The sequence below is a fragment of the Crocodylus porosus genome, unplaced genomic scaffold, assembly GCF_001723895.1.
Source record: "Crocodylus porosus isolate Cpor-Errol unplaced genomic scaffold, CroPor_comp1, whole genome shotgun sequence".
NCBI lineage: Eukaryota > Metazoa > Chordata > Crocodylia > Crocodylidae > Crocodylus > Crocodylus porosus.
In genome coordinates, this window is record NW_017728924.1 from 12,239,730 (window position 1) to 12,267,262 (window position 27,533).

The following is a 27,533-nucleotide window of genomic DNA, read 5'->3' on the forward strand; positions in this document are numbered from 1 at the left end:
GGGTTAAACAAAGTCCAGAGGGTGATCCGAAATCGTAAGCCGTTAATCAGTTCGAAAGGTAAGTCAGGAAGCCAGATGAACGTAGTCAAAACCGTAATGCAATGAGTAATACAAAAAACTAAGCCACGGAGCCAAAGGAGGAAATCAATAGGCCTTGAAGCCTGACTCAGAGAACAATCCCTGCAGCAGCAGCCTCTGTCTCTGGTCCACGCACCCTCCCCCCGAGGGAGGGGCTCACAGAACTTTTATATCAATTTGGTAGCCAATCAACGTGCTCTCCGCAGAGAAATTTCTAGTCCTATTACCTCATGTCAGGTTCTCACTGATCATGCTCTCAGTCAGGAGCTGACACAGTCTGAGCATGGGTCTGTGGGGAAAGTAGGTCAGCAATGATTGACAGCTCCGCAGGTCACCCAGGGGGCAAGGACTGGGTGAGCCTTGGAAATTTCCACTCACAGCTTCAAACCGCGCATGTCAGTTTAACCTCTTCTGTGCTGGCAGCATATACTCAAAGTTTTCCATGACAACCCCGACCTGACTTTGTAAAGGGGACATGATCTGGCTCTTACCTGGCTGTGCTGAGTGAGGCTCGTGGCCCAGCTCTGCCCCACCCAAGAGGGCTTGGACTTTTCCCCGGGGGAGAAGGGGTGGCAGTATTACTTTAGACTAGTCAGCCTCACCTCCGTCCCCTGAAAAAGTGTGGAGCAGGTCCTCAAAAAATCCATTTCTAAGCACTTGGAGGAGAAGGTGATTAGGAACAGTCATCACGGATTCACCAAGGGCAAGTCATGCCTGATCACCCTGGTTGCTTCTATGATGAGAGGACTGGCTCTGTGGATGTGGGGAAGGCAGCAGACATAATACACCTTGATTTTTGCAAGGTTTTTGATACCATCTCTCACAGCATTCTTGTAAGCAAAATAATGAATTATGGGTTGGATGAATGGACTATAAGGTGGATAGAAAATTGGCTGGAGCATCAGGCTAAAGGGTAGTAATCTATGGCTCAGTGTCTAGTTGGCAGCTGGTATCAAGTGAAGTGTCCCAGGGGTTGGTCCTGGGACTGGTTTTGTTCAATATCGTCATTAATGACCTGGAAGATGGGATGGACTGTACCTTCAGCAAGTTCATGGATGACACCAAGCTGGGGGGTGTAGTAGATACATTGGAGGGTAGGGCTAGGATTCAGTGTGACCTAGACAAAATGGAGGATTGGGCCACAAGAAATCTCATGAGGTTCAACAAGGACAAGTGCAAAGTTGTGCACCAGTACAGGCTGGGGGCTGGCTGGCTGGGCTGCAGATCTTCAGAAAAGGACCTGGGGGTTGCAGTGGATAAACTGAATATGAGCCAACAGTGTGTCCTTGTTGCCAGGAAAGCTAACAGCATGCTGGGCTGCATGAGTAGTGGTGTTGCCAGCAAATTGAGGGAAGTCATTATTCCCATCTATTCAGCACTGGTGAGGCCACGTCTGGAGTACTGTGTCCAGTTTTGGGCCCCCTGCTACAGAAAGGACATGGACAAATTGGAGAGAGTCCAGCAGCAGGCAACAAAAATAATGAGGGGGCTGGGGGACATGACTTGTGAGGAGAGGCTGAGGGAACTGTGTTAATTTAGTCGGAAGAAATGAATTTAAGGGGGGATTTAAAAGCAGCCTTTAACTCCCTGCAGGGTGGCTCCAAAGAGGATGGAGCTGGACTGTTGTCAGTGGTGACAGATGACAGAACAAAGAGCAATGGTCTCAGTTTAGGTTAGATATTAGGAAGCATTTTCTCACCAGAATGGCAGTAAAACACTGGGATACGGTACCCAGAGAAGCTCCATCCCTGGAGGTTGTTAAGATGTGGCTAGATAAAGCCTTGCCTGGGATGATGTAGTTGGGGCTCATCCTGCTTTGAGCAGAGGGCTGGACTAGATCAGTGGTTCTCACCCTTTTGCACCTTACGTCCCACCATTTTGTCAAAAAACCCTGGTCCCACCATGATAAAAACAAAACCCCACAAAGTTGCAGTGTTCGAGATATGCGTTCAAGTGCAAACAACTGACTTTGTTCAATCAGGAAATGAGTTGAAGTCCCATCTACACGAACTTAGTGTCCCGTCGGTGGGACACGTCCCACTGGTTGAGAAACACCGGACTAGACGTGACCTCCGGGGGTCCCTCCCAACCCTCATTTTCTATGACTCGAAGGTGCAGTGAGGGAGGTTTCGTTTGGATACTGGATTTTAGGAAAAACTCTCTCGCTAAGAGGGAGGCGAAGCGCTGGGACGGGTTGCCTAGAGGTGGTGGGATCTCCATCATTGGGATGATCTAGTTGGGGTGATCTGGTTGGCTGGGATGACTTAGATGCGGAGGGTCCCCCCTTTGAGCAGGGGGTTGGTCTAGATGTGACCCCTTGAGGTCCCGTCCAACCCCAGCTGTCCATGACGATCTGTCAGTGACGTGCGCAGTGCTGCCCCCTGCCCCCACCCAGGGACAGAGGTTGCAGGGAGGTTGCTGAGCTCAGCCCGGGGGAGGAAACCTCTCCCCCTGGCTCCAGGCCACAAACGCAGCCGTCCTACGCCCAGCCCCCCCGTGTGCGGCTCCGCGGCAGCGAGGGACTCCGCGCGGTGCACGAAACGCGCCTCGCCGCTCCGCTCCAGTCCGCTCCTCCCCGGGGCATTTTGCCCTGCTCCAAAATGGCTGCCGCGGCTTCGCGCGGGTGTCGCGATGTTTAGAGCGGGAGTGGCCCGGCGCAGATGGCGGCGGCCGCACCATGGAGCACATCACCACGCCCAAGGTGAGGAGTCCGCGACAGCTCCCGCCCCGGCATGGGCTCCGGCCCGGCCTGGCTCCCTCTCCTCCCTCGTCCCCAGGAGGCCCCGGAGCTGCCCCCGTGCTCGGGGCCTTCCAGCTGCCCTCGGGGCTTCGGCCCCTGCTCCCACGCCCCGCACCACAGGCCCGGTTGAGAAGCCCTGAGGGGACCGGGTCCCCGGTTGAGAAGCCTAGATGGGGCTGGGCGTCAGGGCCGCCCCCTCGCCCTGCTCCACGTTTCCAAAATGTGAGCATGTCCACGACACATGACACGGGCATCCTGCCCTGCATACTCGTGCGCCTCCCTGACAGAGCGTGTCAGGCAGGCAAATGCACATTAACGTTACAGTTTAGAGACTGTCTAAATCCGATTCTGGGATCCAGGTTGTAGCTGTATGGGTCGAGAGGAAGTGGCAATTGGGACTCATTGGCAATGAGTCCCAATTGCCTTGTCCTCTTGACCCATATGGCTACAGCCTGGATTACCTGAAGGCCCCGATTGCCTAAAGCAGATTTGATAGTTCATGTTTATTTTAATGAATGCCCTATTCTTGATCTCCCGGGTGCCTCATTTGTCTTCATGTGATTTACATCTAATTTCCGGGACTCCAGGACAACCCCAACTGGAGTTCTTTCTGCACAGGACGCTGTCCTCGCTGCATGCTGGCAGCTTACAAGCGCCGTCCTTTCCAGCGGTAGTTTGCATCCTGCTTTAGAGCCAGGTTAAAGGATCAAAAGTTGGTTTGCAAGCTGGGGTAAAGCTAGCAGTGACTGGTAACTGGCTTATTTCAAAGCAAGTTAAGATCCATGCCGAATAATCAAAATTATTTCCTTACTTTCTAAAGAGAAGAGGTGTGAATAGGGCTAAAGGTTTTAACATGTATGTAGGTCCTGGCTTAGCTGTACTGTACTTGTTTTCCTTTGGGTTTTGGAACTAGGCACAGAAATTTCCACTCCTAGGTCACTTGCAAATGAATTCTGGTCACATCAGGTCGGGGTCCAGCTGATGATTCTGTGCTTGCTTTCACCTCTTTGGAGTAAATTTACTTGCTGTACAGGCCTATCAATAGGTCTGGTCAGGGAAGCTGAGAGATTTTGGTGGGATGAGGTAGATGGTCTTGAACTGCTGCTTCCCCTGTGGCCAATCTGTAGGTAGGACTTGGAGCCTGTCTTATACTGTGTTACTTTGGAAGATGGACTTTCTCACAAAATATTCCAAAGATCAACATTTGTTTTCATGATTTTTTTGGTGTTGACAGAAAATCTAAGCTTTCAACAAAAACTTTCTTTAGAAGTTCTAAAAAAAGATTTTTGGTTGAAAAGTTTGACTAGCACCTCTGGTCAGCCTGTTACAGCTTGTTAGGACTGATTCAATTTTAGATCCACATAAGTTCCAGGTAATGCTTTATGTCTTTGCTTTCATTTAAGAGTATATTTTTAAAGTCCCTCACATTTTGCTCAAAAGGTTCACTTTCGAGTTTGGGGAAGTCAGTCAATTTGATGCAGCTTTCAGATATTTTCTCTGATCTGTAATACAACAGCAAGAGGCAGTGGGGAAGTGGAAGCAGAAGGGAGCTCCTGATCTTTGATTTGGTTGGAGGAGGATTCTTTAAATTTACAACTGTTTCTTGCACTAGAAAGTGGTAGCAATCAGCAGGTAACTTAATTAGAGCAAGTAAACTCTCAGGATAGTGGATACTGTTGCAAATGTTACTGTTACCTCTCTCAGTTGCAGAAAGCATATCCTGCCAGCTCCTTGTTCATTGATATGGACTAGCCGTTAACATTAACCTTTTATTCATATGTTCTATAATGTGTGCAAGGATCCATTAACTACTGATGTTAGTTCTTTGGCACTTTAATACACATAGGGCTTGTTTTTATTGTACGGGTAAAAAAACATTATGAAAGTTATTGGTATGCATTGAAATGCAATGGGAAAGGATCAGCAGTCTGAATCTTCAGTTTCAGTTGCTTAGCATTTTACTTTCTACTGAAATCTTCAATCTTGTTTCAGGTCAGTGACTATCTTTTACATGCATGCAAAGTTATTTCCTAACTTTTTGCCTGATTTTTTTACTCATCTGCTAATACTAAATTCTTTTATCTGCTTAGTGTCCTTTTTGAGAGAGAGACGCCTGAATAAAAGGTCTTAATTAATTTGTTTTTTCTCCATTTTTTTATGTTGCAGGTAGAAAATGTTAAATTACTAGATCGTTATACAAACAGGAAGCCAGCAAATGGGACACTCTACCTGACAGCTACCCATCTTATCTATGTGGAAGCTTCAGCTGAAGTTCGAAAAGAAACATGGGTATGTTGTAGTGTGTGCTATTTTTTTCCCCCCCAAATGCTTATATAAAAATTGCTGATGCTAGTTTTGTCTGTAATTGCAGGCTTTTAAATTTTGAAGACCTACTAATAGCATTTTTATAGCATTTTACTTCAAAGTGCTGTATAAAAATAGAAGTCTTCACCAGGGAAATGGGTACAGCGGTAAAGTGACTCGATCAAGGTCACAAAGTGAGTCGGTGTTAGAACTAAAAATAGAATGTAGCTTGTCGGACTTTGTTCTCCAAGTTTAGTACTTTGACAGGAGTTAAAAGTACTAAAGACAAAGACCTAGCAACTTGTTATTATTAGTAATAGTAATTGTGGTTCCTTTGGTTTTTATTTCTAAAAAAAAATAGGTGAAGGTACAGTTACAACTGTCTTCCCTTTATAAGCAGCTCTCAAGTGCAGCAAGCACACATCTTTATTATATTACCTTGGGTTCTACAGAATTTTCAGCTGAAGACCTTTGAACCTTTTTTTATTCGAGTAGGTTCAGCATCTTCAGAGTTGTTGTTTTGGCTTTTTCATAATGTAATTCATGAACTTTGGAAATGATGCAATAGTTGGTGCCATTATATGTGAGCAGTGTAAATATTTTTCTAACTTTCCACATAAAAATAATTTCCAGTGTCACAAATAGTTTCCACCATAGCTCTTATTTTCCTTTCTTCATTTTTACTGTGTAAAGAAAATGCATTATCATCTCTCCCTTCGTTAACTAACTCAAGTTGAATGACTGTTTGTATTTTTAACATGACTTGATAAAAAGTCATTAATTCGTAGAGAATAAGCCTGTGTATTGCAAAATTTTTGTATCCAGTCTTAATCCTACAACCAGTCAGTGAAGTTTGAAAGACTTTCCCTTCCTGTTTTTCAGATTCTACATCATCATATTGCTACTGTTGAGAAGCTGCCTCTGACCACAACTGGATGCCCACTGCTTATTCACTGCAAGAACTTCCGTGTGGCACACTTTGTCATCGGACATGAACGGGACTGCCATGAAGTGTATACCTCCTTGCTTAAACTTTCACAGCCAGGTGAGTGTGAGTCTGTTTTGAAATCTGTAAATGTAATTAGCTGGCAGGTTTGTTTTTGCAGCAAGGGAAGTTATTATCAGGCTGTTGGCTTTCCTCAGTTGGGACAGAAAGGAATGATTTGAAAATGCAAACTAATTTCATTACTGCCAGCTGCTCTTTGTGCTGCAGCAGTTTGCTGTGTAAAGTTCTGGCCCTTGAATAAGGCCACTGGCTTGCAAGAATATACGTTTTGTGTAAATAAGGGTGTTGGAAAAGTCCTGAGGAAAGAATTGCGAGGTCCTGTGGAACAGCCGCACAGGCTTTTGCACTCTCTAGGCGTCCTCTTCTGCTTGCTACTCCAGGGCTTGCAGAACCACATTTGGAATTTCAGAGTCTCAACGCTGTACTTTCCTCTGGGGTCCCTAAATAGCAATTGCCCATGAGAACTCCAAACAAATGAACATGTAAAATGTCATCTGTCTGCCCTAGTCCTGAATTCCTAGGATCTCTTCCATTTGTGCTCAGACTCTTTTGTTTTCTTGCAGAAAAGCAATCTACAGTGTTTCCTCCTTGGGTTTTTCCCCCTACCGTCTCAGGGCAGTTTTTCCATATTTGGGACTCTCCCTTAATGACCTTTTCCAGCCCCTTGTTAAGGAAACCTAACTTCTGTGGGGATGTCTGATAACTAACTGCCTCACTGTGAGATGAAGACATGAGGGCTAATTAGGCCAGATTCTTATTACCCCTTTCTGCATTAATGTGGATTCTGCATTACCTCTTTCTGCATCCTATTATTCACTTTTGAAATGTTTGTCTGTGCTCTTTCAGAAGAACACGTCAATGATGTTGAAAAGACTGCGTGATAAAATGGGGAGGGGAGGCAGGCCAAAGAAGCCTTCTGTATATGGGCAGCACCAGCAGGGACACTGCGGATGTGAAAGGGCTGATTATAATTACTTTGTTTTTAAATGACCAATTTTAGTTATAAGCCAATAAGCGGGGACATTTTGATTCTGGGTATTATTTATTTTAATCTGTGGCGTCTCTACTTTTTTTTTTTTTTTGCTTATTTTCCTAAAGAAAGGTTGATTCTCATAGTTTAATGTAATTTGGTGGTGTCTTTTTGCTAACTAGGGTGATGCATTTTGACTATATACATTTATTTAAGTAGTTATATCACTTCATGGCCTTTCTGGCTCAGGTAATCTGTATTCAATTTCTTCCTCTCCCCTTTATCGCATTATAAGGTCTTTGTGATCCATGTCAAGTGGTTTTGGATAGAAACTGCAGTTCAGTTGGATTTGTCAGTTTGACTATATTAAATGTACTGAGTGTGTGAGGGAAAAGTTAATCAGGATATATTTTTTGCACATAAAATTGTTATGTGAAACAAGTAATCATAGGTAATTAATCTCATCCTCATGCTTTGTTTTTATTCATCGATTAGAAAAGGAGAGTAAGGTGTTCTGCTTTTTAACCCCCATTCAGTTTCTCATTGTCACTGAACTAGTCGGTTTCATGTACAAACTGAATAAACTAAAACATAGAAAATGTTCTCTCTGTACCTGCTGAAGAGATGTTGTCAAAGCTGGTTTACTACTTCAGAAGACACTGGTTCCAGCGCCCAGGCATTGGCTTTTAAAAGCTCAGTGGCTTGCTTGTATCCACGTCAAGAGGAGCCCTATTGCATGAACATCATCTTCAAAGTGTTTAAAAATTAAGCCTTACCCTTTAGGGCCTGGGTGAGGCTTTTATCCTTTCAGAATTCTCTTTAAATGGGTTTCATTTTATAAAGTGAAATGTGGATTTCTTTTGTTTTTGTTAACCTGTTTTATATCCACTTAGGTGTAGACTTCTACCCTGCTGCCCTAGGAAAGTGCCTTATCCCCAGTACAGACCATCTCAAGGCCTGAATTAATAGGTTGATGTTGGGTGCTCCCAGCAAGGGTGCCATTTACAATGGAATTTTGTGGTATTGCCAGCTGTCTACTGGAAAATGACCATGGGACAGAGATTTGCTTTGTATTAGCTGTCAAATAATAGTTATGACAATGCATTCAGTTGAAGTTTTGTTGACCTAGACTAATTTCAACAGTTGCATTCCCCTAACTCTTAAACTATCCAGTCTTCTCCTTTATGCAGTTTTAATTCTAGTACTGCATGTGACATAGGATCATAAATAAGCTTCTGGTGTTGTGCAGAGTGCACATCACTGCTTATAGCTATGAAATGCTACAGGTTTACTGTAGCATCCCTATGAGGGGGTAGCTGGAGCAGTAAAGGAGGGAATTATTAGCCATTTCCCTTTTCCAGCCAGTCAGTGTCTGATTTGGTAAAGTAGAATTCAGTCATCTGGATTTATTTTCACTTTGCACTGCTAGGGATGTGTAACCATGTTAACTTTGTTCTGATGGACAATGTTTGTGTGCTTGCACTCATGAATTAGACTGAGTGCTCGTTGTTACAACAAGTGTATAAGGATTTCCTCAAGGCAAATACGAGAAAAGTTTTTAACAAACAACTCGTAAAGCAGTAGTTCTCAGCCAGGATATTGTGGCGCCCAGATTCTTTGAAGGGTGCCACCACGTGTGAGGCAATAAGTAAGGTGTGAGATGCTAGTTATGTAAACCCAGCTCAGGCTTGCCCCTGTGTGGACAATCCCCAACACCTACTGCCCAGTCCCTGTTAGCACTGTAATACATAAATTATTTTTTGAAATTGGGTGACAATTACCAGGAGTCATGGAGCCTTGTGTCCAGTGAAGGGTGCCTTTAGTCCAAAAAGGTTGAGAACCGCTGAGTACAATTACTATATACCATAATCAACCAGTACTGCACATAGAGTGACTTGCTTGTGTTTTTCATCTCCTGGTATAATATAATGAAGTGTGTGTTTCTAAGCCTTCCAGTTACAGTACTATTTTCTGAGGGCTTCAGCCAGTATTCATTCATTTGGAACACTTCTGCTGGATGGTGATTTGCATAGTGACCCTGAGAAAACCTTTAAGACTAAGTGGCAAACCTCATTTTTCTGTGTAAGAGTTTAAACTTTATAACTCTCTCATGATTTAATGTTTTATTTTGTTTCCACAGTGAAACCTGAAGAACTTTATGCTTTCTCTTATAACCCCAAAATGCCTAAAGATAACCGTGAAATTGGATGGAAGATGGTTGATTTAAAAGTAGATTACCAGCGAATGGGGATTCCGAATGACTACTGGGAAATAACAGATGCTAATAAAGACTACGAGGTAATTCTGGTGCAAAGTAATTGCGGTTGGCACAGCAATCCCTTCTGTTGTTCTGATGATGTGTGGCAACCCGCTGACCGCTACCTCAGCAGTACCATGGAGGAGTGAGTCAATTGGGTTTAGCTGAAGCAACAACATCTTGTGAAATCTGATAGCGATACTGTAAAAGAACAGAGCTACCCTGATAGAGCTAGGTAGATATGAGGTAGGTAGAACAGAGCTAACAGATACTGTAAAAGAACAGGGTTACCTTGATTTGCTTGATCACACTGATAAAGTAGCTGATAGTCATTTTTCTAGAGAAGCCTCAAACCACTTCTCAGCCCACTAGAGAAGCCTCAGACCACTTTTGCCAGTCCTCAGGAAACTGATGTTTTTTAGCTTCCCAAAGTAAAAAGGGAACCCCCATCCCAGCATCTCTGTACTCTGGTGGGTAACTGCCATATAGAAGAAGAATGGAACAATGGTGTGTCCTGTAGGTGGTACCAAAGGTGGTGTGGGGGAATAATAGCCAGCTGGCTAATTCTCTGTTCTACCTAGAAAAAAAGACTTCATCCCCTTGCCCTTAATAAAATGTCACTGCCATTTCCCTGCTTTCTTTCCAACCTTGAAGCAATATAAGGCAAAAAATAGTTTAGGTATGCAAAATATCATGTATTCAAAAATCATAACTTTCTGCTGCTTTTGATGTTGTAAAACGTTTTTTGGCTAAAAGGCGTAGAAGACAGATCTGAGAGAGATGGAACATAATATACTAAATTGTTACTCAGCTTGAATCCCTTTCACATATTCCTGCTACCTTGTCTTGGGTACCCATCAAGGCACACAGGCCTCAGCTTTCAGAACTTAGTAGTAATTTGAGACGTCTAAGTCTTTGGATTTCCAATTTGAGACCTTTTAAGGGAAGCTGACATCTGAAGATGTGCACCCAGTAATTTTTGAAGCTTTAGGTCCCAGGGTGTAACTCTTACTTTTTTTTTTTGATTTTCTCACTTTTTTTTTTCCATTTCCTTAAGGTTTCTACCTTTAGATTTAACCCATAAAACCTCAAAGTCAAATGGTGAGAATAGATTTTATGTATGTGATTATACACATTTAAGTGATTCACACTTCATTTGAGGTGTTGAAAATTAGGTGCCAGAATAGCACTTGTATTTGAGGAAGTCAGAGATGTGTGCTGAGAACTCACTCTAAGATGCATAGGATTCTGTAGGGAGCATTTTTATTTTGTATAATTTAAGAACAACCACTTCTTTATATCCAGTCTTTGTTCCTACACACAAGCTGTTAATTTGCTGGAATACCAAAAGGAGATCCTACTGAAATGTGTTTGTTGTATGTAGTCTTGCTTTTTGCATGTGTTGTTGCACTGTTTCATGATGTAGAAGAACAAATTGAAATCATACCACATATTCAGGTACCACATACATTTTATTTCATGGTTCCTGGTAGATTCTTGTTTTGCTGCTTCTGCTGAGAGATGCTATTGAATCTATCAAGATAATCCATGGGTACTGTGTATTAATGCTAAGAAACAAATATTTAATTTCTCTATTAATAGTAATAACTGATAAGTATTGTAATATCTGTATCTCTCTCTACTTCCTATTTAGGTTTGCAACACATATCCTCCAGAAATAGTGGTGCCTAAAGCTGCTAGTAAGGCAACCGTGCTTGGAAGTTCAAAGTTCAGAAGCAGAGGGCGGATCCCAGTGCTTTCCTACTTCTACAAACAAAATAATGTTAGTTATGTTCATTTTACTCTGTTGTTCTTGTTGCCCTATCAGCGTTCAAGTGGAGGAGGATTGTGCTCTATTTGGAGCAAGAGGTTGAGAGCTGCAGCTCTTAGATTCTGTTCCAGTTTTCCTGTTGATTTGTTCAGGGTGTTCGAGCAAGTTAGTTGAAGCAAATTGGCAGGTTATCCCAGAACTGAGTTTGATGCAGGGTTTCCCCACCAATGGTATAGCATATTTTCTAGGAAATGCAGACTTAATTGCTTCTTATATGCCATAAGGTCCTTGTATGAACAAAGCTATTCAAGTGCAATTAGTTTTAAACATTCAGAGGAGTTCAGTTATTAAAAGTTTTCTGACATTTTCTTTCCTCTGCTCCTCTTTCCCCAGCTTTCCAAAATTAAAGAATGCTTGATATGACCCTGTCCCTTAAACCTACATAAAAGGCATGTGTGTTTCCTATCTTTTGAGTCTTCAGATTACCAAATTAGTTACTTTGGGCAATCTTTAACAAGTTGCATCTCAACTCAGCTAAATCTACCAAAGTCTGAACAGAAGGAAATAGTTTAGAACAACTACCTGATTTTATATTAACTGAGAATAAGTGAATTTTAACCTCACTGAATAATAGTGTAAGTTATTAACTTTGCCTTCTCAGCAGTGTTTTGGGCACAGAGGTTAGCAAATGCTTTCACAGTTAAATCACTGACTCTTGGTCACTTCCTGAGGAAGTGTCTTCTGACCAAGAGATTGTATGGAGTTGTGTTGTTGGAAACAGCTGCAATTATATAATCGCGTACAGTGTTCCCTCAAGTCTGGAACGGTGTTACCATGTTAAAGTCATAAAGAAGAAAAGACAAAGCTGTTCTTCAACAGATTGAAGTTGAGTAGCGGGGCAACAAACAAACTGGTTAGGAGTCAGTCAGTAGAGGAGTGGACTTTAAGAAGGTGGTAAAGGAGGATGGGGAAGGGTGGATGGCTGTTTTCTTAGTACCATGTCCACTTCAGATTCCCAAAGCTCTTGTGAGGAGTAGATGAAAACACTATTAGAGTTATTCTTTCAGTCTCTCCATTTAATGGAAATTTTTCAATGAAACAGTAGAATCCTGGCAATATCCAGATATATTGTTCCTTGAAGCTATAAACGTTGCTAGCTGTCTGTATTATAAGCTGTGTAAATTATCTGTTTCAGGCTGCCATATGCCGCTGTAGTCAGCCCCTTTCTGGGTTCAGTGCCCGCTGTCTGGAGGATGAACAGATGCTGCAGGCGATTAGACAGGCCAACCCGGGGAGTCCGTTCATGTATGTTGTAGACACAAGGCCAAAGGTATCACTTGATATAGGAGTTGTGGATGTTTTTAAAGTTCATATTTGTGTTATGGCAACACAGTTTCCATTGGATGCTGGTTTTCATATCCAATCTCATGAAGCATGAAGGAGCCTTTGTAAACCTATGCTAAAAGTATCAAGGTCATTCCTTCCTTGCCCATGAAGCTGGGTGTCCACCCGCTGTTACATTTTAATGGTGGATTTGGGATCCAGCTGCTGTTTTTGTCCTTAATGTGTCGTCTGCCTTCCATTAATAAAACTGCATTCATGTTAGGAGCACATCTATTTCTGGAGTATTATGGATTATTTGAGATTATAGTTAAGTACTGTCCAAGGTTAACAACAGTTTCATGGCTGAGTAGGATAGTGCATCGTTCCAGTCTGGAAATTACACTCTGAATTTATCATTGAGATGGAAATGAGAATCTAAACTACTGTTTCCACAAGACTGAAGTGCCCATATCCATATCCACATTACCACCACTTCCTACCTATCTCCCTCTTCCCCCCAACACCAAATTCCCGGACCCATGGGGAGATCAGCCAGATCAGGCTGGCATGCAGGGTTCCTCTTTGGCTGATGTGCTGAGTCTGACCCAGCACATCGCCCTGGACCCATCATGTGGAGTCTGACTCCAGTGCTGCATGCCAGGGTGGACCAGGTGAGCCAAGTCTGAGACCACATGCTGGCTCTGGGGCTGTGTGCTGAATTGGACTTGGTGCACAGCTGCAGAGCCAGTACAGGGCCTCAGACTCAGTGTGCTGAATCGGGCACTGCTTGTATGGCCTGAATGCCAGATTAACCCCCGCTGCCCATTTCTCCAAACACAGATGCCTCAGACCTCAGTTACTTGCTTGCACTCCAAGGTAACATTCCCTGCCCTCCCCTCCTCCCCCTGCTCTTCATCACCACCACTATCCCTTCAGTCCTTTCACAAAAAAAAGGTGTATGTTATATTTGGGGGGCAAGTTATACATGAGAACAATATGGTATTTTGATGAGTGCCCCAGGGCACGTGCTTTGGCTGGTGTTTCTGAGAGCTAATCCCATTGCACCATTTAGGCTGTAATTATCATTCATCTGGCATTTTAGTGCCCCTCACTTGCACTTTCAGAGGTGTTCCACTGGCATTTGTCTTGAATTGCTGTTAGTGATATGCCATGGCGCAACAAAGGAGGGAATTATTAGCCACATATCCTCTTCCAGGCAGTCAGTGTCTAACCTGGCAAAGTAGAATTCATAGATTCATAGATGCTAGGGTCGAAAGGGACCTCAAGAGATCATTGAGCTCTGACTCCCCTGCCTAGGCAGCAAAGAGATGGGGTTAGATGACCCCAGCCAGATGCCTATCCAGCCTTCTCTTAAAGACCCCCAACGTAGGGGAGAGCACCACTTCCCTTGGAAGCCCATTCCAAAGTATGGCCACCCTGACTGTGAAGAAGTTTTTCCTGATATCTAGCCTAAATCTGCTCTCTGTCAGTTTGTGACCATTGTTCCTTGTTACCCCAAGAGGCGCCCTGGTGAACAGAGCATCTCCAATCTCTTGCTGCATCCCCCTAATGAATTTGTAGGCGGCCACAAGATCACCTCTCAGCCTTCAATTCAGTTATCTAGATTTATTTTCACTTTGCACTGCTAGGGATATGTAGCCATGTATATCTCCCCTCCCCCATCTGCCTCTTTTATTTAGTGGAGGTAAGCTACTCTGTTTCCAAAAATCCATAATTTTGAGACTGGAAGGTAGAAGTGAGCTACTCATTTGAGCATTAAAGATCTTTCAGTAGTTTTGATAATAGTTCTGACTAATTGTTGTTTGTGCACTCAGCATTTTTCCAAACTGCTTCCTACATTTCAGTTGGGTTCTTGCTGCTCTAAGTTTAACGTTGCTGGGCACTATTAAAAATCTGCCATGTTTTCCCCAAGGTGGCTATAGTTCAGTGACGAATTCAATGATCTCTTGTAGGAGGACTGTTTGTAAAATGTTTTGGAAGCCTGTACTATTTCTAAAGCACATGTATATTTATGGTGTTTCTGTAAAGATGCTCCTACTGGATGAAGGAGCTAGGTCCATCTGTAACTAGCACTTCGAGCTGATTCATTTCTCCCCAATCCCCTCCTTACAGTTTTTGAGTTAAAAAGAAAATGAGTCAAACCTCTCTGCCTGATAACAGACTTGTCAATAGTAAGACCAGCATAAAAAGCTTGTCTAAGGAAGCCTGAAATTGGCATCCAGGTTTTTCATAGGCTTTTGCTTTGTGTTAACTCACAGCTGATGCCTATGTAATTGTAATATAACTATTGGAAACAATTTATAAAGCAAAAAATACTTCTATGAATGGCTTTGCTTGATATTTGCTCTGGGAAATGAAAAGCGTTTCCAAGCCAGGTTCATTTATGCATTTTTTTCTGTATAATTTCTTCAGTTAAATGCCATGGCCAACCGAGCTGCAGGAAAGGGATATGAGAATGAAGATCACTATGACAACATTCGTTTTAAGTTCATTGGCATAGAAAACATCCATGTGATGAGGAATAGTCTGCAGAAACTCCTGGAAGGTAAATTTTTCACTTTTGGCTGCTCTGTGTAGTAGTGGTAACTGTTGCTTGATATAACAGCCTTACCCATTCTGGAATAAGTACAGTATATATGTGCACTTTGAGGGCATGGGAAAGGAAACAAATTAGCAGAGGAATTCTTGCCTTTGTGCTCAATTTACTGAAGTGGATAAAAGTGATCTCTTTTGCAAAACTAACTGATACTAAAGTATTTTTAAAATGTCTGGCAAGAAAGAAATTCTTAATTTTATCCTAAAATTAGAATGAATATTAGTATTTAAATATCCTACAACATATAAATCTCTTAACTGTTTATACAAATTAAAGCACATTAAAAAAGGACTGCAGTATTTTGCCACTAGTACAGTTTATCAGTTAATTGGTGAAGTATTGAAATGTGACTAAAGTGTAAGGGTGTGTGGTTTTTTTGTTTTTGGTTTGTGTTGTAGTTTGTGTGATGCGAGACATTTACAGAGTTCTGTAGGAAGGCTGACAACTATATAGAAAGACATGACAAATGAAAATGTGTGTGTGCATGCAAAAGCAAGTACAAATCTAGACTGCTGTGTGAGGTTTTGAGCTATCAAAATTTAGGTAAGACTTTCAGGAACTGAGGACCTGATTCGTCTCTCATTCCTATGATTGTAAATAGGAGTAAGTCTTTTGAAGCTGATAGCTGTGTCGTGTTACAAAAGTGATGCTAGAAATGGTAATGAAAGAAGAGCATGAATATTATCGTAGTACTCTGGCTGACTTATTGACAATACTCTTAGTATTATGCTGCTGGCAGGGGGTGCTGAGAAGCGCTGTAAGCTGATGCTGTTAGACCTGTTGCTCAGCCTTATAAACAAAGCATAGGTGCCAAGTGTGTGGAGCCCGAGGGCCTTGGCCCCCTTTGGGAAAAGGACTGTCAGGGGGCCACACCTGAGGAAAATTACATAATATTTCTATATTTTCTGTTGTGCAAGTTGGATTCAGTTATGTTGAGCATGCTGGATGTAAGGTGATGTGCTTAGGAATGATGACTGAGGCCCTGAGCTATTACCAGGGATCCAGGTTTTTTGTTTGCTGCAGAGAAAAATAGATAGATTTTCTCCTTTAAAGGAAAAAATGTGGGAAATGGTGGGCAGAGTTCTGGCCTGCAAGAGGCTGTTTGGGGCTGGAGGGAACAGGGAGGGCAACTGGTGCCAGGGGACGCCATGTGGATATATGCTTGCACATGCACGTGGGGACAAAACAGTAGTGCAGAGTGTCTCCTGCAGGTAAATCTATGGGAGTGTGAGGGGACAGGGGCATAGGTGACTCAGTGGGAGGAGCATGTGCTCCCCAAGATTTCTGTGCCGACAGTGGGGCATGGGCTGCAGTGGGACCACACCAGTTCTGGGGCAGGAGCCACCTCCGTGGCTCAGTGGGTGGGACCCAGCGTGGGAGGTAGAGCCATACTGCCATGACCACCAAGAGGTCAGTGCACGGAGTTGTCTCTGCTGCTGGCGAGCAGCACAGTGCTCCTTGTGTCCCCAGTTGCATCCTCACACCCCACTGGGCACAGAAATCTCGGTGGGCACGTGTTCCCCATGCCCTCCACTGTGTAGCCTGTGCCGCCTCCTGTCCCCTCACACATGTGTGCCCACACACGCATCCCGTTCCTCATAAACTGGTGGGCAGGGGTCATATATCAATCATCTTAAGCCCCCTCCCGCAAAAATAAGTAAGTGCCTATGAGGCAAAGGATAAGTACTTGTATATTATTCTCATTTTGTTTTGCAGTCACTAATGTAATGGTTGTCTAACTATGAAGTGATCAGATCACTGATGTTACAGATCAGCTGGCTTGGTAGCATCCACAATTTAGAAGTGACCTTGGGGTACAATCCAGAGATTCATGGGATGCAGAAGTTGTCATGAGCCAAAGTACTACTCCTAAAGCACCTTTTGCTGGGTGATTTATTTTGGGATGAAGAGGCAGAATAAGTGCTGCTCTTTTGCTACAAGGCCTTGACAGTAATAAAACGTCTGTCATAGTTGCTGAGGGAGAATTGCACTGTAATGCTTTTCAACATAACATCTGAGCCCTTCTCAAGGTTAAGACATTATTTTCCTCTAGAAATTAGAGCTCTCCATCTTTCTCATAAGCCAGTTTCCTACAGTGATTACTTGGTGGAGGTGATTGGATGTGAGCAGTGGCAGTGAAGGGCTGGAGAAAACCATAACGCCTTAATCACCTACCTTGGACTGAAGCATGCACTTTTTGAAATAAGGTTTAATTATAACAGTGGACAGCCAAAGGAGGCCAGAGTTATTCCTTATTAGATCCTGGACCTTCTGTAGTCTAAAAAAATGGTTTGTACACAAAATCGTGCAGGTGCAGAGAAAATTGATGCCTGTATTTCAACAATCGGAAGAGCCGTTTTAAGAAACAACGCAAACTTCTTCCTGTTATGTGGGAAAGAGTAGGAAGAGGAGACAGATCTCGTGTGCTAGGGATTTAGTTTTTGGCATCTCAGCTAATTCTTCTATTTCTATGTTGTCAGTGTGTGAAACAAAATCTCCCTCCATGAGTGATTTCCTTACCGGCTTAGAGAACTCGGGCTGGTTGCGGCACGTTAAAGCTGTAATGGATGCTGGTGTCTTCCTTGCCAAGGTAAAACTCCTACTCCATGTGAAATTTTTAAGAACATATACACTACTATTAGTGACAGTTGTGAAAAAAGACTTGCTACAGCTGTGGGTAAGGCATAATGACTGGACTCAACTATAGAAAAAGAACCTGCAGTGGCAGGGCTTAAAGTGGGTGACCTAACTGGCTCTAATGCCTATCTTCCATGCTTATGCTTTCTTACATGAATTGAAATGAACCTATCCTTGTATTCTGACAGAAACAAATGTACCTCCTATTATTTGATTTTACTTATTTCCATTTGAATAGTTAAAAAGGACATTTGTACAGACATCTGACAGTATTGCATACTAGGCCTGTGTGAATAGGGAAGTATTCAATTCAGATTCGGCCAATTTGGAGGACAGTGATTCGATTCGGATCTCTGTCCTGAATCTATTCGGCCAAATCTTCCGAAGCTGATTCAAAGAGATTTGGTGATTTGGATTGGCCAAGAAGAGGCAGGCACAGCCAGGCAGCTCCTCGTGCTGTGCGTGCTTCTCTCTGGGCAGCGGGAACTGCAGGAGAAGCCCCCATGGCTGGCCTACCTAGCCCCGGCACTTAAAAAAAAAAAAAAAAAAAAAAAGCCTGGCACTCACCAGTTGCAGGAGTGGCACCTGAGGCCTCTGGGTGCTTGTGGCAGAGCCCCATGTGTAGTGGGGGGCAGTGGGGATCCCTCCCCACCCCCGCTTGGCACCTGCGGTGCAGCTGCCCAATGATATGGATGCAGCGTGGCTCAGCAGGATGCCATGCGCTGCCTGGGAGCTGGGGCTGAGTGATACTGGGCTCTGGGTGACTGCTGGTGCTGCCCCAGCTCCCAGATAGCACGTGGCACCCTGGCAATCGTGCTGCACCCGCACAATGCGACAGTTGCTGCGCAGGTGCCAGGTGGGGAAAGGTGATCCCCGCTGCCCCCCAGTGTTCCATGCTGCGCAGAGTGGGGGTTTGCCATGAGAGCCCAGAGGCCCCAATCACCGCTCCTGCAGCTGGTGACTGCAGAGCTTTAAAAAAAGAAGAAAAAGCCCTGCACTCACTGGATCTGGCAGTGGCAACCAGGGTGCCTCTGAGGACTCGTAGCAGGGCCCCCCCTGCAGTGCAGGGCAGCAAGAATCGCCTATTCCATGATCTTCTGAGGTCCCTTCCAGCCTTAATGTCTATGAAATGCCCCCCCACCCCACCCTGGCTTGGCATCTGTGCGGCAGCTGCCCCATGGTGCAGGTGCAGCATGGCACAGCAGAGTGCTACGGGAGAGCTCAGGCCACTGGGGCTGAGTGCTGCCGGGCTCTGGCTGACATGTGGAGTGCCCCAGCTTTCAGACAGTGAGTGGCACCCTGCCGAGGTGCACTGCACTCATGCCATGTGGCAGCTGCCACATGGGTGCGAAGCGGGGGTGTGGCTCTACCACAAGCCCTCAGAGGCCCCCAGTTGCTGCTTCCAGAGCCAGTAAGTGCAGGGCTTTGTTTCTTTTTCTTTTTTTTTTTTTTTTTTCTTTTAAAGTGCTGGGAGGCTGGGCTGGGCTGGGCAGGGCAGCCATGGGGTTTCTCCTGCAGCTCCCCTGACTGTGCCTGCCTCTGCCCCAGCGGGAGGAGCCATAGGGGCTCTTCCCTGCTGCCACATGCACAGCTGCTGTAGGTGGGCCTGAAGCAGGTGCAGCTTGCTTCGGGCGGCAGCATGGCATAGTGCCTGCACCCAGCACTACCATGTGCATCAGGGCTGGAAGCAGGGGCTTTGCCACGCTGCTGCTTGCCAGCTAGCATAGAAGGTGCAGGATGTGGGTGTGGCAGCATTGGAAGCAGGGGCTGTTCCCTGCTGCCACTTGCCCCCTTCTGCCTGGAGTGAGCTGTACCTGCATCCTGCACTCTCCCCTGTGTGCCCCCCACCCCAGCTGGGCCCCAGCCCCAATCCCTCCCACCCCCAACAGATTTACCAGCTGGAGATATCTGTCAGCTGCCTGTTTAGTCTATGGCCGAATTTCTGAATCAGCTGAAACTTTCCTGAATCTTTTTCCAAATGATTCGGGGCTTTTACTTGGTCTCCCAATATGATTTGGATTCAGAGATTCATTCCCCGAACCGGGCTGAATCTCCTGAATTGAATCGGCTGACAAAGCTTCACACAGCCCTATTGCATACAATACCCAACTTTTCCTAAACTCTTCATTGGTTGTCAAACACTCTGGTACTTGAAGTGAGGGGTTATTGCTGGAAGTTTGTTTTCTGTTGTCACAGGGTGCAGCCAGACTGTTTAATTTTGAACCTTTAACCAAGCTTTTGTCTTCCCAAGGACTTTTAGGAAGAGTGTGACCTAGCAGAATGAGAGATCTTGTCACATTGCCCAATTTTTTAGTAACAAATAGATATGCAGAAAGTGACTGGCAGAAGTCAGTTGTCTTACATAAATACTTCATAGATTTCGTAGATATTCGGGCTGGAAGGGACCCCAGAAGATCATTGAGTCCAGCCTGCTGCCCAGGGGCAGGAAATCAGCAGGGGTCATAGGATCCCAGCAAGATAAACATCCAAAAGTGTCTTGAAGGCATTCAAAATGGGTGCTTGAACCAACTTCGGCAGCAGTCTATGCCAAACCTTGGGGGCTCGGACAGTAAAGAAGTTCTTTATGTCCAGCCTGAATTGGTGGTGGTGGAGTTTGTGACCATTCGATCTTGTCATCCCTTGGGGCACTCTGGTGAACAGACATTCCCCCAGATCCTGGTGAACACCCCTAATAAACTTATAGGTGGCCACCAGATTGCCCCGAGATTTGCTTGAGAATCATCTATGGATGGAAGCCAGTGTTTTACTCACTTTACTAGCCGCAGCATCACATTGAAGGCTCGTGTTTATCTTGTGGTCAATAACGACCCCCATAGTCTTCTCTTGCTCTTTTTAGTTATGTTGTCAGTGTATTTTCAGAGATTACCTTTGTTCCTCTAGGGAGGTGAGCATGCTGGTAGGGAGGGAAAGACTGCAGCAAGACCTGCGTAGGTTACAGGGGTGAGCTAACAAAAACACAATGTGTTTCAATACTGACAAGTGCAGGGTGCTTCAGGGAGGGAGGGAGTGGGGCAGGTGCTGCCCAGCCAGGGCGGTGAATGTGACTCTGGGGCCAGGAGCAGGACAGAGCCACAGACAGCTCATCCAGGGGGCATGGCTGAGGGAGGGAGGGAAGATGGCTCCCTGCTGCTATGTGCACCCGCATGGGGGGCATGTGCCCCCACTGGATTTGTGTGCAGGGTGCGGGCAGGCTGCCTGCTACAGGCCCAGGGGGCTAGGCCAGGACCGGGAGTGGGTTGGGCTCAGCTGTGTAGGGCAGATGGCAGTGGTGCTGGAAGGGGTGGTTATGGGGAGTTTTGGGGTGCCTCCAGCCCCCTAAGCCCTCCTGCCAGGACTTCCCCTCTTGGACCACTCTGCCCTGCTGTCTTATCCTCAGGAGCCCCACACTGCAGGGTGGGCAGGGGGCATGCAGTCAGCTGGGGGGGCTCCCAAGGGAAAGGCAGCAGGGGTGGTGTTGGGGGGGGAGGTTGGAAGGCTATAGGCACCCCAAAATTCCTTGTAGGCACCCCTCCCAGCGCTGCTTCCACCACCACTTGTTCCGAGCCCAGCTGCAGCCTGGCCCCCCCACCCCAGGAAGAGGCTGGTGCTGCCCCTGGCACTGAGCATGCAGTAAACAGCCTGCATACCTTGTGCATAAATCTGAGGGGTGCAAATGTCCTGCATACATTCCCCGTGGGTACATGCAGCGGTGGGGACCCATCCTCTCCCTCTACACCCTGTCCCACGCCCCCTGGATGAGCTGCCCACAGCTCTGTCCTGCTCCCGGCCCTGGGGTCTCATTCACCACCCTAGCTAGGCAGCGCTTGCCCCTGCCCCATTCTCTCCCTCACGAATCTAATCCCCCCATGCCCCTTCTCCCCTACAGACTTACTGGCAGGACGCTGCTTTCCAAGCTACCTGGCTGCATTCTTGTAAATTGGCTATTGGATTGGTATCAGCCAATATGACTGGTTAATAATTGACTATCTGTATCAGCCAAGAAAATCTTTATCGGGCCACCCCTAGTTTCTGCCCATGCAGAGGATTTGCATGAATAAAACCTATGCTCATCCACTACTCCCAGTTTATTACCCCAGAATTGTATATTTTGCTCTGAAAACCCTTTCAAGTGAGGAACATATCTTATTTGTTCTCTAATGAGCCTGCTATGTCTTTTGCAAAAATACACTATTTACTTGAATGTAAGACAAGAGTGTTCCCCCTTAAACAGCATGGGGAAAAAGCACTGTAGTCTTATATTTGCATGCAAAGTGGAGAGGGGAGCAGGTAGCTGCTGCTGGTCTGACTGGCGTTGAGCCCCTCTTTCCCCCAATTCCCCTCTGCAGCTGCTTTACACCCCACCCCTACTGTCAGGGGCAGCTCAGCTCTGGCTGGGGTCTCTCTTCAGCACAGAACACATGGAAATGCCTTTCCCTGCCTAGCCAATCAGTAGTGCTGAGACTTCTGCATTGTCTGCCTGGCCAGTCAGCTGTAATGACACTGATGTGAAGGAGCAGAGACTGGGGGGAGTTTGGAGCAGGGGGCAGAGGCTGTGGGGGGTGCAGGTGGCCGGGGGAAGAAGTGGGCAGGGCAGAAGGCAAGGGGGCCACCTGAACCACCTCCCCCCAGTCTCCAAGCCAGCCACTGCTTTCCTTGCTGTAGCAGTGCGGAAGGCGGAGGGGAGGATTCAAGACATCCCTCGAATACTTAGATTTTATACCTGTAAAATTATGAGAAACTTATACATTTTCCAAATGTAGAATCTAATTATGGGGGTTGTCTTATTTGAGTAAATACAATAAGTTATAAATCTAGGAATAGAGGAAGGGATATTAAAACCCTCCAGCCTTGTGCCACAGCTTCTGTCCATTCTTGCTTGTTCAGGCCTGGTTGTCTGAAAATTAATGATCACTTTATTGCTATCTATATGCTACATTGTTAGCATGCTCCCTCTAGTTCTGTCCTGTTCTATTCAATATAAGTTCTTGGACTTGTCTAATGTAGCTCCTTCCAGTATATTATTAAGTGATGTGACTACTATGTTGCATGGTGGGGTAAGGAATTGTATAAGTAAGATTCTGTTTTAACTGCATCTTCAGATTGTTCCAAATCCTATGAGCACCTTTAGCTTTTGTGAGTTAGTTCCACAGTCTCAGGCTGGCCTCCCAAGAAAGCTACCTCCTGCACAGACAGACTTCACCCTTGCAGTATAAATGTCCGTTGCACCTAAAGTAATCGAGTTGGCTGTGGTATTCATTCTCAAGCTGTAGGTGATCATTGAGGTATTCTGGGCTCAGAAGGAGCACCTCCAAGAAGAGGACTGAGACTTGGAAGTCTGTTCAGTGATGCCAGGGTAGAGAGCAGACAATAAATCTTAGGCACTTGACAGCCCAGGTTGCTGAAGAGGCATGCTACAGTGTTCTGTACTAGTTACAGTTTCCAAAGGGCTGGTGGCTTCATGCCCAGGTATGTTGCTTTGCTGCAGTCCAGACATCAAGTGACCTTCTTACCCTTGGATTTTAGGCAACTTTCATAAATGAATAGTAGACAGAGATGTAAGGACTGTCTTTAGCTTCAATAACAAGAGTAGCAAGTTGCCAAGTTGTGTTCTGTTTTATTCTCTTTGCAGGCTGTGAAAGATGAGAAAGCCAGCGTCCTAGTGCACTGCTCTGATGGATGGGATCGCACAGCTCAGGTCTGCTCACTGGCCAGCCTCTTTTTGGACCCATTTTATAGGACATGTAAAGGATTCATGGTAAGAACAGTAGTGTTCCACATTTTAAAAATAAAATCAACTCTGACAACTCATTCTTGAAGTTGTTTGGAATGTAAATAAACTCTAATTAAACATTTTGTACTGCTTCTAGCAACTGACTTTAACGGACTCAATGACCTATAGACATGGAGTTGTTTTCCTGTAAAGTTATAATCACTCTGAACAGCATTGGCACAACAGCTAGTACATGATTTGTAATTCCCAAGTCTCTGTATTCATGTTTATCCTCTAATGAGCCATCTCAGCAAGCTGCTTGCAGGTATAGGATGTGAACATGACAAAGGCTTATCAAGAGGATGGGGAGGGAGCTTGTTTTTAAAACCTACTGTGTAGCAAATTATCTTGTCTGTAGAAGTTCATATTGGGTGACATTTATTTCTGTGCAGTGGGCCAGCATAAGTCTTGTGCATCACTAAAGCCCTGTTTTAACACTCTGCACCTGGGTGAATTATCCATTTTCTTTTAAAGAAATGAGTTGCTTTTTTGTACTAAGTGTTCACTGTCAAAATATAGCTTTGCATAGTTGGCTACATGTTGCTGCTTCCTATTAGGAGCCCTGTAGGGAAGCCACTGCTTTTGGCCCTTTAAGGGAAATTTAAACTCAAAACACAGCTACCACTCACCATGCTAGTGTGTTTGCTGCTGTTGGTCTGCTGGTTTTATACAGAGCTGGATTCTGCTATGGTATTCTTTTTAACCCTTAACATTCTGTTGCAACCTGAGAATCAACAATGGCTTGCTTGATGTATGGGGCATGACAAGTGTTGCAGTGACAAACAATGAGATGTGATCATATTGGAAGCAAATATACTGAAATATTTTGTATTCTTTTGTTAAGAAGACAAAATACCTTGCAAATCTTAAGACAGTGATCAGAATTAGATGAGTTTAACAAAAACCCTAAACCTCACAAAATATTAAAGTGAGCAATAGAGCTTGCTTAACTGCCAAATAACACATGTTCTTTCTCTTGTTCTTTAAATCCCCGGATGATTGGTGACCTCTGGGCTCACTTTACCATATGTTCAGAGGTGTAGCCAGCTCCTTCAGTGCCCAAGGCAGGTGTAGGGAGTGGGGTAAAGATTATGCAGACCACTGTAGAAGAGGACAGAGTCTTATCTGTCCCTTATCTATGCTCTGATATGGCATTTGCTACTGCAGTAGCAGTGTGGTCTTTGGCTGCTGGCAGTGGGGTGCAGACTGCACAGCAGCTGAAGCAGTCCTTGGGTGCCCTGTTTACTCACCTTCCCTAACCAGGTATGCCACTGGGTGCAGGACTGTGCCTGTTGTGGCAAAGGTTCCCCAGGAAGTGGGATGGGTGTCATTCCACTTGCCCCCAAATTCACTCCTGGGTGAGGGGCTGCACCTACCTGCCTCCTAATGGCTAGGCAGAGCAGAGCTATTCTGATAGTAGCAAAGATGCCTGGTGGGTTTGGGGGGCATTTGATAACCTGTCAAAGATGCCATCCCCCCTGACCTGCCTCCACCCTGGGGCTGCTGCCCTATTTGCAGCCCTGCAGATACACTACTGAATATATTCTAAAAAAGATGCCTTTTAGAGCTGTGATAATTGATCAAGATTAAAGCACAGATTTGTTTATTCAGCATCTCATTACATAATTACTTGTGAAGGAAAATACTGCTCCCAGACATGTTCCCAGATTTAATGCAGCTTTAATCAATCCAGATATTTTTATTTTAAGTAAACATAGACAGAACCCATCCAGCATTTTTAATGTTAATGAAAAATATGCGCAACCTGTGCCATGTGATACAAAATAACATGTAAAGAGTGTTCAGTTATTTTCTTTTTATAATTCTCAGTTATGATTTACTACTCTGTCTTTTCTAATGGAAGCAGTTGTGTTGCAGAATAAATGGATGCTTTCAGCATATATCTCAAGAGAAAAATGTTGAGGCTGCTTGGGTCTTGAATAGGTTTGTTTGGGTATTATGGGTCTGTAATATGCTTATCACAATTAATAGAGCAAAAGCACTCAGTATGATGGAACAAAGGATCTTAAAGAAATGCTAATCCAATTTGGAATAAATTTGTATCCCCATGGAAGTCTAATACCGTTGGTGAATTACTCCCAACCCATAAATCAAATAGCTAATAAATAGGCAGTGCATGACAGATAATACCTACCAATGTAAACTATGAGATTGTTAATGTAATGCGTTTCATTTTTTCCAAGCAATTTAATTATTTTCTTTTGCTTTCTTTCTCTGAACGGAAGGTTCTAATAGAAAAGGATTGGATTACAGTGGGCCATAAGTTCTCACACAGGTAAAAGCAGATGACATTTTGGTTACTAATAAGGAGAAGGTTTGAAGGCAGATTGTAGCTTTCATGTGTTTAGAGTGATATTAAGTATGAAATATTAAGGTTTTAAGCAGATGTTTTGCCTGTTGTATGCAGAACTGTTTGCCTTGTATACTGATAGGAGTTAAGAAAAAACCCTAACAAATGTTTTCAAAGTATTTACAATGTGTAAAACATTCATTTCAGCCCGTAAGATAAGTATTAAACAAACTATGCTCAGAGCATAAGGATCATCAAGTAGAGAGAATAACATTTTCGGTACATTTATGGAATGGAAGTCAAATTGGTGTTTTCTTAACAAATGCAGAACACAGAGGCTTACTGGAACCAAACTAATGATAGGAGGAAATGGTCCAAGCTGTTTTATAATAGTAAATGGTGGCGAACTGGTGCTCTGTACTGAGTTGAATTTTATTTCCTGATGATAACTGTGCAAATAACTCCTATTTATACTTGAAATCAGTCAACCTTTTTTCTTAGAAACCACACCCTGGAAATAAAACCCATGTAGCGATCCTCATAATGTTTTCTTCAAAGTGATCCAAGGGTGAACTTTAGCTCAAACGACCTAATTCTAAAGTCATTATTTCTGCTTCAGAAAGGACCATTTTCACCCTTTTTTTTTTGCCTTGAAGGCCAAAAAGGTAAATGTGTTTTTCCCAATGTAAAGGAAAAGCTGTTCGAAACTTTGCTAAGCTCTTATGAAAGACTGACTTTTCACCACTGCCTACGGAAATAGTTTTTCTAGTAGTGGTCTGTGCCTAGTACTTCCAAGGAAGGTTAATCTCTCCCTTGTAATTTGTCCATCGTGTGTACGGGAGCAAAACCAATCTGCCTTGCAGTGTAGTTGAAATGGCAGGTGTGTTGGCTGGGATTGTGTCTTCTGGATCAGCTTTTTCTTCTAAGGAACCTTGTTGCTCTCCTTTTACTTAAGGAAAAAATAGTACTGAGCAATTCAGGTACTCTGAGCAAGTCTGCAAAGTCACAGTTTTATTTTGTTTGTGTGGATTTTAAAGTAGTGTTACTTTGCAAACACCAGATTTCCCTCCCCCCCGGTGTTTTTTTTCAGGTTTTTCCTGCTTCTTCCTCTCCCCTCCCCTCCCCACATTACCACAAATTGTCAGGCAACAGAAGGTTTGACTGACTTCACACTTGAATTTTTTTATAGAGTAGCTTTAAAGCTAAATTCATCCACTTACAAGACTTTCTGGCTTAGTGAAAGCATCTGTATCAGATATCTATGTTGGTAGATTTGTCCTGCAGTTACTTAGATAGGTTGCCTGTTGCTCACTTCCAAGCAAGTATTCAACTGCTTGTGAGGGATGTATATTTGTACAGTCACGAGAACAAAGAATAGTTTATTTCACAGTAACTGGGATGTAGTGGTCTCCTGGATTTCATGACCTACTTCCCTTCCTTTCTGCTATATATTCTTTTTCCTCTGGAATTTAGTTTTGTCAAGGGATGGTTTGTTCCACCCTTTTATGCCTGGATGTAGGGTGAAGAGGGTATTAAGGCATGTGGGACTTTGATGCTGCCCTAACAGGCCCAGCTGGCCAAAAGTACTATTCACATAGGATTTGTGCTAAGATTTGATCAATATGAGCAATATGTCTTGAGGAACCACAGTTCCTATAGGGTAAATAACTATTTTTACTATCTGTAGAATTGTCTTTTGGTTATGACAAAAGTGTAGAGCAGTGTACCTTAAAATCATTCGATAGTTTT

At 44.3% G+C, this 27,533-nt stretch overlaps 1 protein-coding gene across 1 annotated transcript in view; it reads left to right on the forward strand.

The window, feature by feature from the left end:
- Window positions 1-2,725: 2,725 nt before the first annotated feature.
- MTMR8 (myotubularin related protein 8) overlaps window positions 2,726-27,533 on the forward strand; it is a 33,949-nt gene continuing 9,141 nt past the window's right edge. Inside the window, exons 1-10 of the mRNA XM_019540346.1 lie at window positions 2,726-2,779; window positions 4,985-5,107; window positions 6,005-6,167; window positions 9,239-9,396; window positions 11,010-11,138; window positions 12,322-12,456; window positions 14,883-15,015; window positions 17,547-17,656; window positions 23,333-23,458; window positions 25,720-25,769. Coding sequence (XP_019395891.1) covers window positions 2,756-2,779; window positions 4,985-5,107; window positions 6,005-6,167; window positions 9,239-9,396; window positions 11,010-11,138; window positions 12,322-12,456; window positions 14,883-15,015; window positions 17,547-17,656; window positions 23,333-23,458; window positions 25,720-25,769 — 1,151 coding nt within the window. The 5' untranslated portion in view covers window positions 2,726-2,755. The remainder of the gene's footprint in view (window positions 2,780-4,984; window positions 5,108-6,004; window positions 6,168-9,238; window positions 9,397-11,009; window positions 11,139-12,321; window positions 12,457-14,882; window positions 15,016-17,546; window positions 17,657-23,332; window positions 23,459-25,719; window positions 25,770-27,533) is intronic.